Genomic DNA, 15,991 nt, shown 5'->3' with positions numbered 1-15,991 from the left:
GGCCATCTGCTCTTGCGGACTGAGGAGTGAGCCTTTCGTGACAAAGGGCACAGTAAATGGCGAGATCTACAAATTTGAGTGCCTCGAGAAGCGCCTTTTGGCGTTCTTGCAGTAGCAAGACGAAGCTCCGCTATTTTAGCCAGATTTGGCATCATGCCACTATTCTAAAAGTTTCTTGGAGTGGTATGAGGCCAATTCTGTCCATTTTGTTCCAAAGGACATGAATCCGCCAAACTGTCCGGAGCTGCGCCCGGTGGAGCAGTACTGGCAATGATGAAGCGGGAACTTCGGAAGAGCAAGAAGACAGTCAAAGACGAGAAGGACATGTTAAGAAAATGGAAAAAAAACAGAGAAACTGGTACCGGATGATACTGTAAAGACTTTGATGGAGGGCATCACGCGAAAATGCGTTCAATTTTACACTCAAGGCTCCATCGATTAACTTTTCTTTTGATTTTTGAAGTAAATATATGTATAAAACTACCCTAAAATTTTGGTTTGATTTTAAACATTATAAGAAAATTGGCATGACATTTTCGGTGTCGCAATAATTTCGTGTTCGCCCTTTAGTAGCTACAAATCTCAAAAACATGTCAAGTGGCCCTAAGTGCAAATGAGAGCACCTCTTTGTTTACTTTCTCTTTCGATTATTACAGCGTCATCATAAAACTTTTCAATATTGTTTCAGGATATATCGAAAAACTCGGATTTCGACTAGCATATTATGCTAAGAGTTAAGTAACAAACATATAAACGGCCCGAGTTATTAACGAAAGAGAAAGTAAAGAAAGAGAAACTGTCATTTGCACTGAGGACCATTTGACATGTTCGGCTAGAAATATTTAAATTATTGAAAATCGTAATTCTGCTCACATTTAATCGTATTTTATTTCGATCAGTGTCGGATTAACAGCATAACAAAGTCATTGTGGTCGTTCCAATGTGTGGGAATAGTCAGTAAGCAACATAAATATATGTTCGATATACATCACAATAACATCAGATCACAACAAACTTAGTATATCGCACATATAAGTAAACCGATTTCGCGAATTTACTTACGACTTATCTCATATCTTCGAAATGAGATGGCTGCATATTTAAATAGTTCTGATTCCTGAAGTCCTGCTCTACAATCCAAACGTTGTAAGTTCGAATCCTATCTTAATCAAGATCCCTACTACAAGGTTGGTTTGGCACCCATTTCTTTCAGAAAACCCCGCTTTTTTACGTATTTTATTATGCTAGAGATGATTGATGAGCCCAATTACTGTTGTTATAATTTGATCTTCTTTACCGATGAATCAGAGTTAATCGTATATCGTGTTCCGGAGTCGTATTCTAGTTATGGATATAGTATATAATCTGAGATTCTATTTCGCATATCCAAACGTAAATGCATTCTCTAGATTCGCTTTCGTACTAAAAATTATCGTGCCTAACTAAAAATTGTCAGAAATCGTCAATTTCAATAGCTATGTATGTAAATCGCCTCCAGTTTGGTACGCATATGCCGATTTTGTGAATTTTGTGCGGTTTTTTTAATGGCAAGTAAACACGTATTATTCAGTTGCACCTTGGATATACCATCAAAAAGACTGGCTGGGGAGTTTCAATCATTCATCAATCCATGTGACTCATTCAAAATAAAATCATAAAATTGTATTAATATTAATATTACTAAATACATGGAAAAATGTTTGCAAATATTGGTAAAACATACAAAACAAAAAAAATTATGGCATATTTTGTATCAGGATCTACTATGGTTCATTTAAGCGAGCCACAGCATAGCTCCTACGCCACACACACACCCCTCTCCCCTGCCTAACCATGTATCTGACATGAGCAAATATAAAAATACGTTGCTCAGCACACTAACTTTGCCGGAGTGACACGAAACTGCTACTTGAGGAAGCTAGAACATTTTTGTATACAATCAACCCGAGTTTTTGACGGAATGCCACATGTAGTTCTTATTTTGTGCAAAAATATTACTCCTTTTCACTTAGGGTTTCTTTTAGAAACACTCTTATTTTTCTTCATTTCATTTTCATTGCATTTTTTCAAAAACACTTTAATCACACACCACTGCAAAAAACACCCGCGAATCTTTAATCGTTTACTAACAAAACTATAAATTTTCGACCACTGTGCCGATGACCGTAGGAAAATGCCCGAAAAATCTCATTTGTGCGTTTGAATTTTCGCTTCGAATCCCATTTTATCTCAATGTAAACAAGCGATTCGGTGCCTAGCAACAAGCGTGCGTTCCTGGCTTCCACATATCTTCACCTTAATTCATTGTTGTATTGTGTCAGCGTCTACTATGTTGTAATCGGCAATGAATGAAAACATACACAAAACAACAGCGCGGTTGCTTCGTTTGAAGTTTTCGGTAATCGTTCAAAATATTGGAAGCAAGAGCAGGCAAATATGATGGGTTTTGATTCAATGAGTTTCCAGCTCTGGCTGAGCTCTCAAAAACCCGTTTGAATAATTCATTAAGAAATGCTCGTGCCGTTTTCATTCAAAAAAGAAATTGAATCAAATGCAATTCTAGAAAGCTACTTGCTTATAAATAAAAGATTTGGATCGTGAAGACGTTTTATTGCTTTGGGATAATCATTTCCATAGGCTTAACTATGATTAACATAGACGAATATTGCACGCCACCAACGGTATAATACTCATAATAATAGTCCTACGTCAAACTCTCGGTTATGTTCCTGACATAACCCACCTCTTGTTTTATCATTTTCAATAACCGAATACATCAGATGTTTTGTAATGCCTTGGTTTTCCCGACCCTAGTCAAATTCTGCCGCACATGTGCCAGTATTTGTTCATTGCGCAATTCTCTAACTTATTACAGAGAATTGAAACGATCTTCTATTATGTACAGTGCAAGAGAAAAACGAAGATTACGTCAAGAAACATAGCTGAAAATAGATCAGTTGCGAGTTGAATAGGAAGTGAATAAATGTAGATTCGAGCCCCAGGAAAAGCTATTGAGAAATGAACTCGCCTTTAGCTGAACAAAGTATTGTTATCGCATGGGATTTGCCATGCTTCCTTAAATATCGAATTTCATTTTTTTTTTTTTCAAATTTATAGTAGATGACCTTGACCCACTATTTCAAAAATAGATATCCATTTATAGATTGCGTTTGAAAGTTGCGTGAACAGGTTAAAAACCATTCGTAACGCCACCCGTCAGTGTCAGGTAAATAACAAATTAATCTACCCTTTCTGACTCGGGTACCACTGAACTTGAGGAATTCCGTCACATTTACGATCCGCAGTCACGTTTATTGTGTGTCTAAAAATAAAGCAATTGTTTCCTGGCCATTCTTACATCTAGAAATTCACACCTTGCCGCATGTCATTGCACTTTTCGTCTAGAGATAACTACCTGTTCTAACGTCAAAAAACCACAGGATTACATCAACCACGCACTTGCGGCTCATGACTCGAAAATAGCTTACGAAATTCGCTCTCAGCTGAAACCCTAAAAATAGATCCCTCATCTGATCAGTGCTCTCTTTTTGTCTCCCTTTCATCCACAGTACAACAACAGCAACTACAACAGCAACACGGCGGCTACATCCAACAGACGCCAACACCGACCATCACATCGGCCCCGCAGACGCCATCCGCGCCACAGCAGCTGTACCAGCCGAGTTACGTGCTGCAGTCGCCCGGTATCCCGGCCGATGCTTCCCCGCCAGTGTTCGAGCAGATCTTCAAGAACTCCCGCTTCGCCCAAGGTGGCAATGCACTGTTTGAGGGTAAACTCAAGGGTAACCCAAGGCCCGAGGTTTCCTGGACTCGAAAAGGCGCACCACTTCTCGATTCCACGAAACACAGGCTCAGTTACAACCCAGCCACCGGTGTCGTTTCGCTGTTGATCAACCAGATCGGACCCGGCGATGAGGGAGAGTACACCTGCAAAGCTAGGAACGCCGTTGGTGAAGCAATCTGCTCGGTATTCATCCAGCCAGAGGGTATGCCTGCTCCGCAGTTCCAACAAGTCAAACGGGAACAGCAGCAAACTATTCAACAGAAACAAGTTACCACACAGCAGCAGCAGCAGTACACAAACGGATACTCGCATATTGAGGAAGAGTTCAAGGTCGACACGTTCGAGTATCGGTTGCTGCGGGAAGTTTCCTTCCGCGAATCGATCACTCGTCGCTACGCCGGCGAAACTGATGCTCAGCTGATCACTACCATTGATCGTGCTCTTGGTCCACCTGCACCACCACAGATTAGTCAGAAACCGAGAAACTCGAAACTAGTCGAAGGATCCGATGCTGTTTTCAGCACTAGAGTAAGCGCCAATCCGAGACCAAGACTGAGCTGGTTCAAAGACGGTCAACGCATCATCCCGTCCGCTGACAAGTATGACATCAGCTACTCGAACCAGCAGGCTACGTTACGCATCAAACAGGCCAACTCGAAGGATTCCGGCCACTACACTTTGCTGGCCGAGAATCTACAGGGTTGCCAGGTGTCTTCCGCTATTCTTGCCATCGAACCTGCCCACGAACAGGTCGCCGTAGATAGAAGTAGCCATGAAATAATCGAATCATCGGAAACGGTCAAAGCTCTATCGCCAGCGTTTGTCACCTTGATCCAGGATCAAGAAACGACCGAGGGAAAAATGGCTCGCTTCGACTGTCGTGTAACTGGCCGTCCCTATCCGGAAGTAGCTTGGTACATCAACGGTAAACTTCTTACGGACGATGCAACGCACAAAATTTTAGTTAACGAAGCTGGTAATCACTCGCTGATGATCACCAGTACAAATCGATATGATCACGGTGTTGTTACCTGCGTAGCTCGCAACAAAAGCGGCGAAATTGCCGCCCAAGCTAAGCTAGTCGTCTGCGAACGTGAACAGGTCGTTGCCCCCAAGTTCATCGAACGCTTCACCACCGTCAACGTGAAGGAAGGTGAACCAGTTCGTCTGTTTGCACGTGCCATCGGTACTCCAGTACCGCGCATCTCGTGGCAAAAGGATGGAGTGCCGCTGCTCCCGGGACTGGATGTACAAATTCTGTGGGATGACAATGGTTCCACAACGGTTGACATCCCACGAGCGAAGACGTCGGACGCCGCCTGGTATCAGTGTACCGCGCAGAATGTTGCCGGTACGACCGCTACCCGTGCTCGTCTCTTCGTCGAAACTCCGAAGGGACCAGCACCGGAACAGCGCCGCCTTAATCTACCACGGCCGACCAAGGTCATCCAGCCGGAGTGAGTGGCGAGGTTACGTTGGTGTTTTTGGTTTTGTTTCTAATGATTTTCTAATTGTAGACCTGCTCCGGAACCGGAAATCATCTTTCTACGTCATGTCGAACGCGCCGCACCGCACGTGGCTCCGAAGGAAGAGGATCGTATCTATCAACCTCCTAAGTTTACCATCCCGCTAAACGACGTCGCTCAAGTCGAGGGTGGTAAGGTACACTTCGAGGCACGTATTGAGCCCGTCTCCGATCCGACGATGCACGTCCAGTGGTTCATCAATGGAAACTTGATCCAAGCAAGTAAGTGCAAGGTTTCTCCAAATCTAGTAACTGTTCGTTGATCGATTACTTTCTTGTAGGCTCCCGTGCCAACACGACGTTCCAGTTCGGATTTGTCGCACTGGATCTGCTGAGTATCGTCCTGGAGGACAGCGGCGAGTATACATGCCGCGTGTCCAGCTCAACCGGCGTTGCCGAGTCACGTGCGATGCTAAGCGTGCAGCCCAAACCTCCGATCGAGCAGCAGTCTCAACACCCGTCCGCTCTGGAACAGATGCAGAACCTCGAGGACTACAGCAAGTACGTCCGCACTGAGAGTATTGAGGAAGTGATCAATCAGAAGCCAGCTTTCACTCGCCCACTGCAAGACTTGGGCCAGCTGGAAGAAGGAAGAAATGCTCATTTTGAGGCTCAGATTACTCCGGTGAGCGATCCAACAATGAGAGTGGAATGGTACAAGGACGGTCGCCCGATCACGGCCAGCTCCCGAATTACCGCCATCTTCAACTTTGGCTATGTCTCCTTAAATATTATGCACCTACGGGCTGAAGATGCCGGTACGTACACCGTGCGTGCCGTGAACCACATCGGCGAAGCGATCAGCACTTCTCAAATTACTGTCATCAGCAAGGCTGCTGTTACGGGAGATTTGGGCATCGCCGAACAACAAAACTATATTCAGAAGGTAGAACAATTGGAGCAGTATCAGAAGTACCAGAACATGAAGTTCTACGAGGAAACTCCGGAAAGCACCCAACGTCCGGAGTTCAAAGCTCCGATCACCGATCAATTGAACATTCGCGAAGGTGGCTTCGCTCATTTCGAGGGTCGTCTGGAACCCGTCAGCGATCCTACGCTTCGCGTTGAATGGTTGAAAGATGGTCATCCGATCGAGGCCAGTTCTCGCATTACAACTTTCTGTAACTTTGGCTACGTCGCGTTGACCATTAAACAGGTCACGATTTACGATGTTGGCTACTACACTTGCCGTGCGTATAACTCCTTGGGCGAAGCTCACGTCAGTGGTAAACTGACGGTCGTCACTCGCCAGGATATTATCGTTGATTCACAAACCAGTCATATGGGCATGGAGAAGATTCAATACTTGGAAGATTCGTCCAGATATGCTCACACTACTCAAGAGGAACAACAGGTGATTTCTACGCCGCCTCGCTTCCTGGGTCCTCTGAAGGCTACCAACAAGATCGTTGAAGGACAACGCGCTCACTTCGAGGCCCGCTTGGAACCACAATCCGATCTGACCATGCGCGTCGAGTGGTATCACAACGGACGTCCAGTAATGAGTGCTAATCGTATTCAAACCTATCACGACTTCGGATATGTTGCTATGGATATCTTGGACGTTCGCGGGGAAGACTCCGGAACCTATACGCTTGTGGCAACGAACAGTGCCGGTCAGGCTCAACTGGATACTCAGATGATCGTGGAAAGTAAGTATACCTGGTTCGCCAAGGCTAGACCGAACTAATGACCCTTCTTTTATTCTTGTGTCATTGTTCTGTGTAAAGTTGACTAAGAATTGCACACTTGAAATACGTAGACACAGTTGTTTATCTAGCTAGTTCGTTTTTCCCCTTAATTTCGTGTGTTAGGGTTTGATCAGTTTAGTCAGTTCAGTAAACGTAGACAGCTACGAAGGCAGCATCTAGCCCCGGGGGTACACCAAAAATCTCTGTACGAATTTTTATACTTTTACAGCTCGATCAGTCATCGATACGACCAGCATGCATCACGTTGTCGAGCGTACCCAGCAAAAGCGTGAGACCGAATTCGTCGAACCGCACTACCAAATCGAGGAACTGTGCAAGTCCAAGCCCATCTTCATTCAGCCACTGTCGGATCCACAACCCATCGGGGAAGGTCGCAACATCCATCTGGAGTGCAAACTGGAACCACTAGGTGATCCAACTATGCGCGTCGAATGGTTCCAAAATGGCCGTCCCATCACCATCGGATCTCGCTTCAAAACCTACTACGACTTCGGTTTCGTTGCCTTGGATATTCTTCACTGTACCGCGCTGGACTCCGGTGAGTACACCGTCCGTGCTACGAATCAACTGGGAAGCTCGCATACTTCAGCCTGTGTTCGGGTTATTACCCGTTCGGACATCATAACGGATGCGCAGAGTGAGATGACCGCTGAACAGCTGCAGTACCTGGAGGATGGACGTATGCGTCGTGACGTTATGGAAGATATCACCGTTATGTCCCCGCCGCAATTCGTACGCCCACTGCATAACATCGAGACGTACGAGGGTACCAACATACACTTGGAGTGCCGTTTGCAACCGGTTGGTGATCCATCGATGCGCGTCGATTGGTTCGTTAATGGACACCCCGTCAAGATCGGTCATCGTTTCCGTCCGGCTTACGAGTTCGATTACGTTGCTCTTGATTTGCTGGGTGTATACGCTGCTGATTCCGGTGTGTACACCTGCCAGGCTCGTAATTCGCTGGGTGAAGCTGTAACGTCCTGTTCGGTCCGAATTGTGGCCAAGAAGGATCTGATCCTGGAAACACAGTACCCAGCAGGTCTTGAAAAGTTGCAATATCTGGAGGATATTTCACGGTACCGTAAGACCGAATTCGTAGATGAAATCGTTAACGTGAAACCACGGTTCGTAACTCGTCCGAAGAATATCGATCGTGCTCAAGAGGGAGGACATGCCCACTTCGAGTGTAAGTTGGAGCCAGTCACGGACACCAATTTGAAGGTGGAATGGTACAAAAATGGACACCCGATTACCATCGGGCACCGTTTCCGTCCGATTCACGACTTCGGTTACGTTGCTCTGGATATTGTTGACTTGATCGCTGAAGATTCGGGAACGTACATGTGCCGAGCGGTTAACTTGGTCGGTGTCGACGAAGTGGCCGTCCAGCTGATCTGCCGTGGATCGCAGCAAATCTTGACGACTACACAGAACGAGATGGGTCTGGAACAGATTCAGTACTTGGAGGAAAGGACGAAACATCAACGTTCGGACTATGGCGATGATATGCCTTCGCAGGCTCCAACGTTCACCACTTCGCTGAAGCACATTGAGATCAAGGAAGGTCAACGAGCTCACTTTGAGTGCCGTTTGATCCCAGTTTCGGATTCAACGCTACGTGTCGAATGGTATCACAACGACGCTCCAGTGAAGTCTGGTTCTCGTTTCACCGAAACGAACAATTTTGGATTCGTCGCGCTGGATATCATGGGCTGTCTGGCTGAGGACTCCGGCACGTACACTTGCCGTGCCGTGAACGCTCTTGGTGAAGCCGTGACTTCTGCAGCTTGCGTTGTCCACACCCGTAAGAGCATCTACTCCGAATCTCAACACGAACATGCTCTGTCCAGTTTGCGCTACTTGGAGGACAACTCTCGCTATCAGCGAGAAACCGAAGTTGATGAGATCATCACTCAAGCTCCGGTGTTCACCCTTCCCGTTAAGGATGTGAAGGTTGCCGAGAATCAGGCCGTTCACTTTGAAGCTCGTCTGATTCCAGTTGGTGATCCAAAAATGCGCGTTGAGTGGTTGCGAAATGGAGTCCCAATCGAGGCATCCAACCGAATCACCACGATGCACGATTTCGGATACGTTGCCCTAAACATGAAGTACGTCAATCCGGAAGATTCGGGAACCTACACATGCCGCGCTACCAACGATTTGGGCCAGGCCGTCACCTCGGCTAAACTCATGGTTCAGTCGAAGGCAGCCTTGGACTTGGAAACCCAGAACGAAAATGCCCTTGAAAAGATCCACCAGCTGGAAGATGCTGTTCGTTACTCGCGCAAAGAAGAGGAAGAATTCGTAGTCACACAGAAGCCCAAGTTCACCACGAAGTTACATGGACCTACAAACCTGGTTGAACAGCAGAGTGCCCACTACGAATGCCGCATCGAACCATATCCGGATCCATCCCTGAAGGTCGAATGGTTCCACAATGGACAACCACTAACCACGGGTCATCGCTTCCGAACCACCTACGACTTCGGATTCGCGGCTCTGGATATACTGACCGTCTACGCTGAAGACTCCGGAGAATACACTTGCCGCGCTACCAATCACCTTGGTTCCGACACTTCTTCGATCGCTTTGAACGTACAAACACGATCCGGAATCGTACGTGATACCCAGCACGAAGGTGCCCTGGAGAAGATTCAATATCTGGAATGTGACGCACGCTACGGACGAAGGGCCGACGAAGAACACTTTGTCGCTGAGAAGCCCCAATTCGGTCGTCCGCTGAAGAATGCCAGCGTCGCTGAAGGATTACCGGTTCACCTGGAAGCTACGCTCACTCCGGTTAACGATCCGACGATGAAGGTTGAATGGTACTGCAATGGTCGCCCGATTCAGCAGGGTCACAGGTTCAAGACGACCTACGACTTTGGTTTCGTTGCTCTCGACATTCTGTACGCACACGCTGAGGACACAGGTACCTACATGTGTAAGGCGAAGAATGCGGTTGGGGAGGCTGTCACGACATGCGCTGTTAAAGTCACAGGTAACTATTTGATTCGGTTTAAGAAGCTGCCTTCACTAATGATTTCTTTTCCGTCCATTTAGCAAATGCTGGATTATATTTGGAGACATTGGATGAACAGCGTTTACAGAAGATCAAAGAGCTGGAGAGCTACCAGAAACCACAGACCCCGGAGGTTGAACAGGCCAAGCAAAAGCCGGTGTTCTTGACGCCGTTGACCAACCTGGAGAACTTGAAGGAAGGTGACTATGCTCATCTGGAATGTCGCGTTGAACCGATCAACGATCCGAATCTGAAGATCGAGTGGTTCATCAATGGAAAATCAATTCGAGCCGGTCACCGATTCCGTACAACTCACGACTTCGGCTACGTTGCGTTGGATATTCTGTACGTCTACGGGGAAGACAGTGGTACCTACATGTGTAAGGCTACCAATTTGGTCGGCGAAGCCGTCAGTACCTGTAACATTCGAGTCGTCAACAAGCGTAGTATCATCTTCGACTCGCAGCATCCCGACGGTTTGGAGAAAATACAGAAACTTGAAGCACAGGCTCGTCCATCGCGGTTGGAGCTAGAAGAACCGGACGTTGTTGCTCCTCGCTTCATCACCGAGCTTCGTGGAACTACCGAGATCAACGAAGGACAAACCGCTCACTTTGAAGCCCAAGTTGTTCCGATACACGACCCGAATCTCCGCATTGAATTCTACCACAACGGAAAACCGTTACAGTCCGCTTCCCGATTCCACATTACCTTCGACTTCGGATATGTCGCGCTCGACATTCAGCACGTTGTCCCCGAAGATGCCGGAGAGTACACCGTCAAAGCAATCAACGCCAAGGGTCAGTGCAAGTCGTCCATCAAAATGCAAGTCACTGCCAAGGGAGCGATCATTTCGGACACTCAGCATCCGGAAGGTTTGGATAAAATCAAACAGCTGGAAGGAGCTGCTCCATTCAGACGACCGGAGATTCAAGATGCCGTCACGAAGCAGCGCCCGGTATTTACGCAACCATTGCAGAATATTGACTTCGTTGCGGAAGGACAAACCGCCCACTTCGAGTGCCGCTTGATCCCAGTTGGAGATCCTAATCTGAAGGTAGAATGGTATCGAAACGAGAAACCTCTGGAGGACAGTTCGCGTATAACGAAACAACACGACTTCGGATTCGTCTCGATGGATCTTTCTCACGTTCGCGAGGAAGATGAAGGTGTCTACATGTGCCGTGCGATCAATCCACTTGGTGAAGCTGTCACAACAGCTTCCATGAGAGTCCGAACCAAAGCAAGCATCCAGATGGACACTCAGCATCCGGAAGGAATGAGGAAAATCATTCAACTTGAACAACCCCATGCTCCACGAACCGAGGAACAGGAAGCTGGATTCGAGAAGCCGATCTTTACACAGCTGTTGACCGGACCCTCGGAACTATGGGAAGGACAGCACGCGCACTTCGAAGCTCGCGTTGTTCCAGTTGGTGATGCTAGTATGAAATATGAGTGGTACGTAAATGGTGTAGAGTTGAAGCTAGGATCACGTTTCCGCACTTCGCATGACTTCGGATTTGTTACCCTGGACATCAACTCGACCGTAGCGGAGGACTCCGGTGTCTACATGTGTAAGGCTATTAACAAAGCAGGCGAAGCTGTTTCGTCAACTATGATGAAGGTTAAGTCTAAGTCTTCGATCGCTGGGGAGCCTCTGCTGCCGGAAGCTTGGGAAAAGATTCAGCTTAAGGAAGCTGCAATGAACCGTGTTCCGGACATGTTTGTCGATACTACTCCGCAGCAAGCACCCGTCTTCACTACTCACCTGGAAAGTCACGATAAGCTACAGGAAGGTCAACATGTTTACCTGGAAGCTCAAGTCGAACCACGTGCCGATCCTAATCTTAGAATCGAATGGTTCAAAAACGGAATGGCTATCACGACCGGAGCTAGAATTCGTAGTACTTTCGATTTCGGTCTGGTAACCCTATCGATCAACGGTCTCCGCGCTGACGATTCGGCTATCTACACTTGCAAGGCTACCAATAACTACGGAGAGGCCGTTTCTACGGCTACTCTCAAGATTGAAGGCAGCCACTGGCTTTTGGGAGATACCATGCATCCAGCGTCGGTTCAGAAGATCAGCGATTTGGAAGCTCCACGAGCAGGTCATAAGGATACCCCCGAACCTCAGTTCGAGTCGCCTGTATTCGTCACTCATTTGAACAATGTCGAGTGTAAGGAAAATGATAACGTCCACTTCGAATGTAACGTTGAACCATCGAAGGATCCAACCATGCAGATTGAATGGTTCGTCAATGGCAAACCTCTTCCCACGGGAGCTCGGTTCAAGACTACCTACGACTTCGGATACGTCTCGCTGGACATTTCCGGTGCCTACGCTGAAGACTCAGGTATTTACACGTGCAAAGCCACTAACCACAAGGGATCAGCGTCGACTTCAGGATCGCTAAGGTGCACCAGCACTACAACCATGTATCTGGACACTCAACACCCACAGGGCAAGGCTGGACTGGATGCCGTTCAAGATACGGAAGCCGCCTTGGCCAATCGTTACAAACGTCAAGAATCGAAACCGGAAGCTGCCTACCCCAAACCGAAATGGATCGTCGAACTACAGTCCGAGTTCCGTCTCAACGAAGCCGAATCCCTCCACTTGGAAGGACAGGTTGAACCCAAAGACGACCCAAATCTCAAGATAGAATGGTACTTCAACGGTAAGGTTCTAGCTCACGGCTCCCGCTTCAAGATGACCAGCGACTTCGGTTTTGTCACACTGGATCTGACCGAGGTGTACGAAAGGGATCAAGGTATCTACACCTGCAAGGCATTCAACCAATCCGGAGAAGCATTCACATCGTCCACCATCTACTGTGTCACGAAGGAGAGCCTAATCGAACGCACACAGCACCCGAAGGGTACCGAAGGTTTGGAAAAGATTCAGGACTTGGAAGAATCACTTCGCAGACAAGCTGCCGGAGAAGCGGAAACCGATGCCGGTCATGCGCCGAGGTTCACGTCCGAGTTCGTCACCGTCACAAATATCGGTGAGGGTGAAATTGCTCACTTCGACGCTACTCTGATTCCGACTGGGGATCAGACCATGGTCATCGAGTGGTTCTACAACGGCAAACAGCTGGATGCTAGCCATAGAGTGCGAACCGTTTATGCCTTCGGAATGGTGGTTCTGGAAATTTTGGGTACGAAGATTGAAGATTCCGGTACTTACAGCTGTAGGGCTACGAATAAGTGGGGCAGTGCGGAGATCAGCGTGGAGTTGGAGTGTGTAGATAAGTCGGCTGGACAGAAGCCACGGTTCACTACCCAGATTACGAATTTGGAGGGTTTGAAGGATGGACAGTCCGCTCACTTTGAGTGTACACTGGTTCCGGTGAATGATCCGGAGCTCGTCGTCGAATGGTTCCACAATGGTAAGCCTCTGCGGCACTCGAACCGAATTAAGCCGGTGTCCGATTTTGGATATGTTTTGCTGGATATCGCATACGTTCAAAGCCACGACTCGGGAGAATACATTTGTCGGGCTAGCAACAAGTACGGAGAAGATACTACTCGGGCAACGTTGAGATGCTTCGGCAAGGGAGGCGTTTACTTGGAGTCGCTGCAACCGGATTCTTTGGCTAAGATTCGTGAGCTTGAAAGTCATGCCGGTATGAAGCCAACTGCCGCGGGATCTCCGGTTGGTGAAGCACCTCGTTTCATTACCAAGATTTCCGACGTCACTAAGTTGGTTGAAGGACAGAGTGCTCACTTCGAGGCTAGGTTGACTCCAATCACCGATCCGGATCTGGTTGTCGAGTGGTACTGGAACGGACAGAAACTGCCCCATGGTCATCGTTATCGCACGTTCCATGATTTCGGAATTGTTATTTTGGATATTCTGTACTGCTACGAGGAGAATTCCGGAGAGTTCGAATGTCGGGCAACCAACAAATACGGTTCGGATAGTACTAAAGCTACGCTGAAGTGCGTATCGAAGGCCAATCTGATTCTGGATTCGCAGCTGCCACGTGGAATGGAGGGAGGACTGGAGAAGATTCAGACTTTGGAAGATTCGCTGGTTCGTACTCGCGATGAACGGGAACGGGTTGAGGGTGGACGTGCTCCGGTGTTTACCGTTCCTCTGTCGAACATTGAAAGCTTACGGGAAGGAGAATCCGCTCACTTCGAGGGTAAGCTTACGCCAACCGATGATCCCCGATTGAAGGTTGAATGGTTCTGGAATGGTAAACCACTCAAGACCGGATCACGTTTCCGAACGTTCTGCGACTTTGGATTTGTCATTCTGGAGATCTCACCTGTCTACCCAGAAGACTCCGGAGAGTATTCGTGCCGTGCTACCAACGAATACGGAGAGGCTGTCACTACGGCATCGATGAAGGTACAGGGCAAACGTAGCATTATTCTAGAATCGCAACTGCCGAAGGGAATGGAAGGAACGATCGAGAGGATTGCTGAACTTGAAGGTCTTGGAATAACTCAGGGTGGTCTTTCACCTGATGACGATTCGGGTAAACCGCCGGAGTTCATCACTACGCCGTCGGATCAAACTCTTACGGAAAATTCTCTGGCTCACTTCGAATGTCGGTTGACCCCGATCAACGATCCAAGCATGCGCGTCGAATGGTATCACAATGGAAAGGCTCTCTGGGCTGGGTCTCGCATCAAGACGATCAACGATTTCGGTTTCGTGATTCTGGAGATCGCTGGTTGCTACCAGCGGGATTCGGGGCTGTATACTTGCAAAGCTACCAACCGTCACGGGGAAGCTACTGTATCGTGCAAGTTGACAGTTCGTGGACGCCAGGGTATCATAATGGAACCACAGTTGCCGTCGAACTTCCGTACCGGTACGGAGAGCATTCAGAAGCTGGAGGAACAGTTACACAAACGGGAAGAGCTGATGGCTGAGGAGGATGAAGGTCATCCACCGAAGTTCATTGTTGACATCAAGGACAACGACGATGTTCCCGAGGGAGGACCAGTTCACTTTGACTGCCGCGTTGAACCGGTTGGAGATTCGTCGATGAGGATCGATTGGTACCATAATGGGAAACCTTTCGCTACGGGATCTCGCGTGCATATGTTGAACGACTTTGGATTTATTGCCATGGATATGGATTATGCGTACGTGCGCGATTCGGGAGTTTACGAGTGTCGCGCTACGAATAGATGGGGAGCGGCTTCAACGACGGCTAAGGTAACTGTAGTTTCTAGAGGTGGTATTATCCTGGATTCGCAGCTGCCGGAGGGTATGACTGCTTCTAAACTGAAGGAGTTGGAGCGTGGAAAGGTTACCCTGGCTACCCAGGAAGAACGTACCTTCGGACCACCGAAGTTTGTGACTCACATCCAGTCTACCACCATCGATGAAGGAGAAACGGTTCGTTTCGAGTGTCGTGTTGAGCCGAAGGAAGATCCTAAGCTGCGTATTGAATGGTTCCGTAACGGTAAACCCCTGCCAAGCGGTCATCGGTACAGAACCATCTACGACATGGGGTTCGTTTCGTTGGATATCCTATCCGTGTACATTGAGGATGCCGGCGATTACGTGTGCCGTGCCTTCAACGAACAAGGTGAAGATGTTACCAAGGCTCACGTGAGCTGCAAGAAGTTGCCATCGATCGTACTGCAGAACCAAATTCCAAAGGGAATGCAAAAGTCGGAAACTCTGATGCAGATGGAAGCCACCATCAAGAAGTACACCGAAGAGATCTTCCTCACCGAGGATGATCTGTTCGATCCGGATCGTAAGCAGCCTCCGCGCTTCGTGACGCAGATCAAGGAACAGTTGAACTTGAAGGAGATGCAATCCACCAAGTTCGAGTGCCAGTTGGCCCCGGTCGGTGATCCGAACATGAAGGTGGAGTGGTTCTACAATGGCAAACCGTTGCCGTACAGTGAGTAGTGCTGAGTAATACAGTAGGCTTCTATAGACG

The 15,991-nt window shown here is 47.9% G+C and overlaps 1 protein-coding gene across 5 annotated transcripts in view; it reads left to right on the top strand.

Annotated features, from left to right (window-relative positions):
- Positions 1–15,991, top strand: part of LOC131693376 (titin) — a 140,329-nt gene that overhangs the window by 37,270 nt on the left and 87,068 nt on the right. For all 5 annotated transcript variants that reach the window (XR_009306230.1, XR_009306231.1, XM_058981141.1 and 2 more), the window contains exons 3-7: positions 3,570–5,262; positions 5,323–5,552; positions 5,612–6,982; positions 7,251–10,046; positions 10,109–15,952. Coding sequence is in view for 3 of the 5 variants with exons in the window: in XM_058981141.1 (XP_058837124.1) it covers positions 3,570–5,262; positions 5,323–5,552; positions 5,612–6,982; positions 7,251–10,046; positions 10,109–15,952 (11,934 nt within the window). In the remaining 2 variants the exon portion in view is untranslated. The remainder of the gene's footprint in view (positions 1–3,569; positions 5,263–5,322; positions 5,553–5,611; positions 6,983–7,250; positions 10,047–10,108; positions 15,953–15,991) is intronic.

This window comes from Topomyia yanbarensis, chromosome 3 (assembly GCF_030247195.1).
Source record: "Topomyia yanbarensis strain Yona2022 chromosome 3, ASM3024719v1, whole genome shotgun sequence".
NCBI classification, from domain to species: Eukaryota; Metazoa; Arthropoda; class Insecta; order Diptera; family Culicidae; genus Topomyia; species Topomyia yanbarensis.
This window is presented reverse-complemented; position numbering and strand designations above follow the sequence as displayed.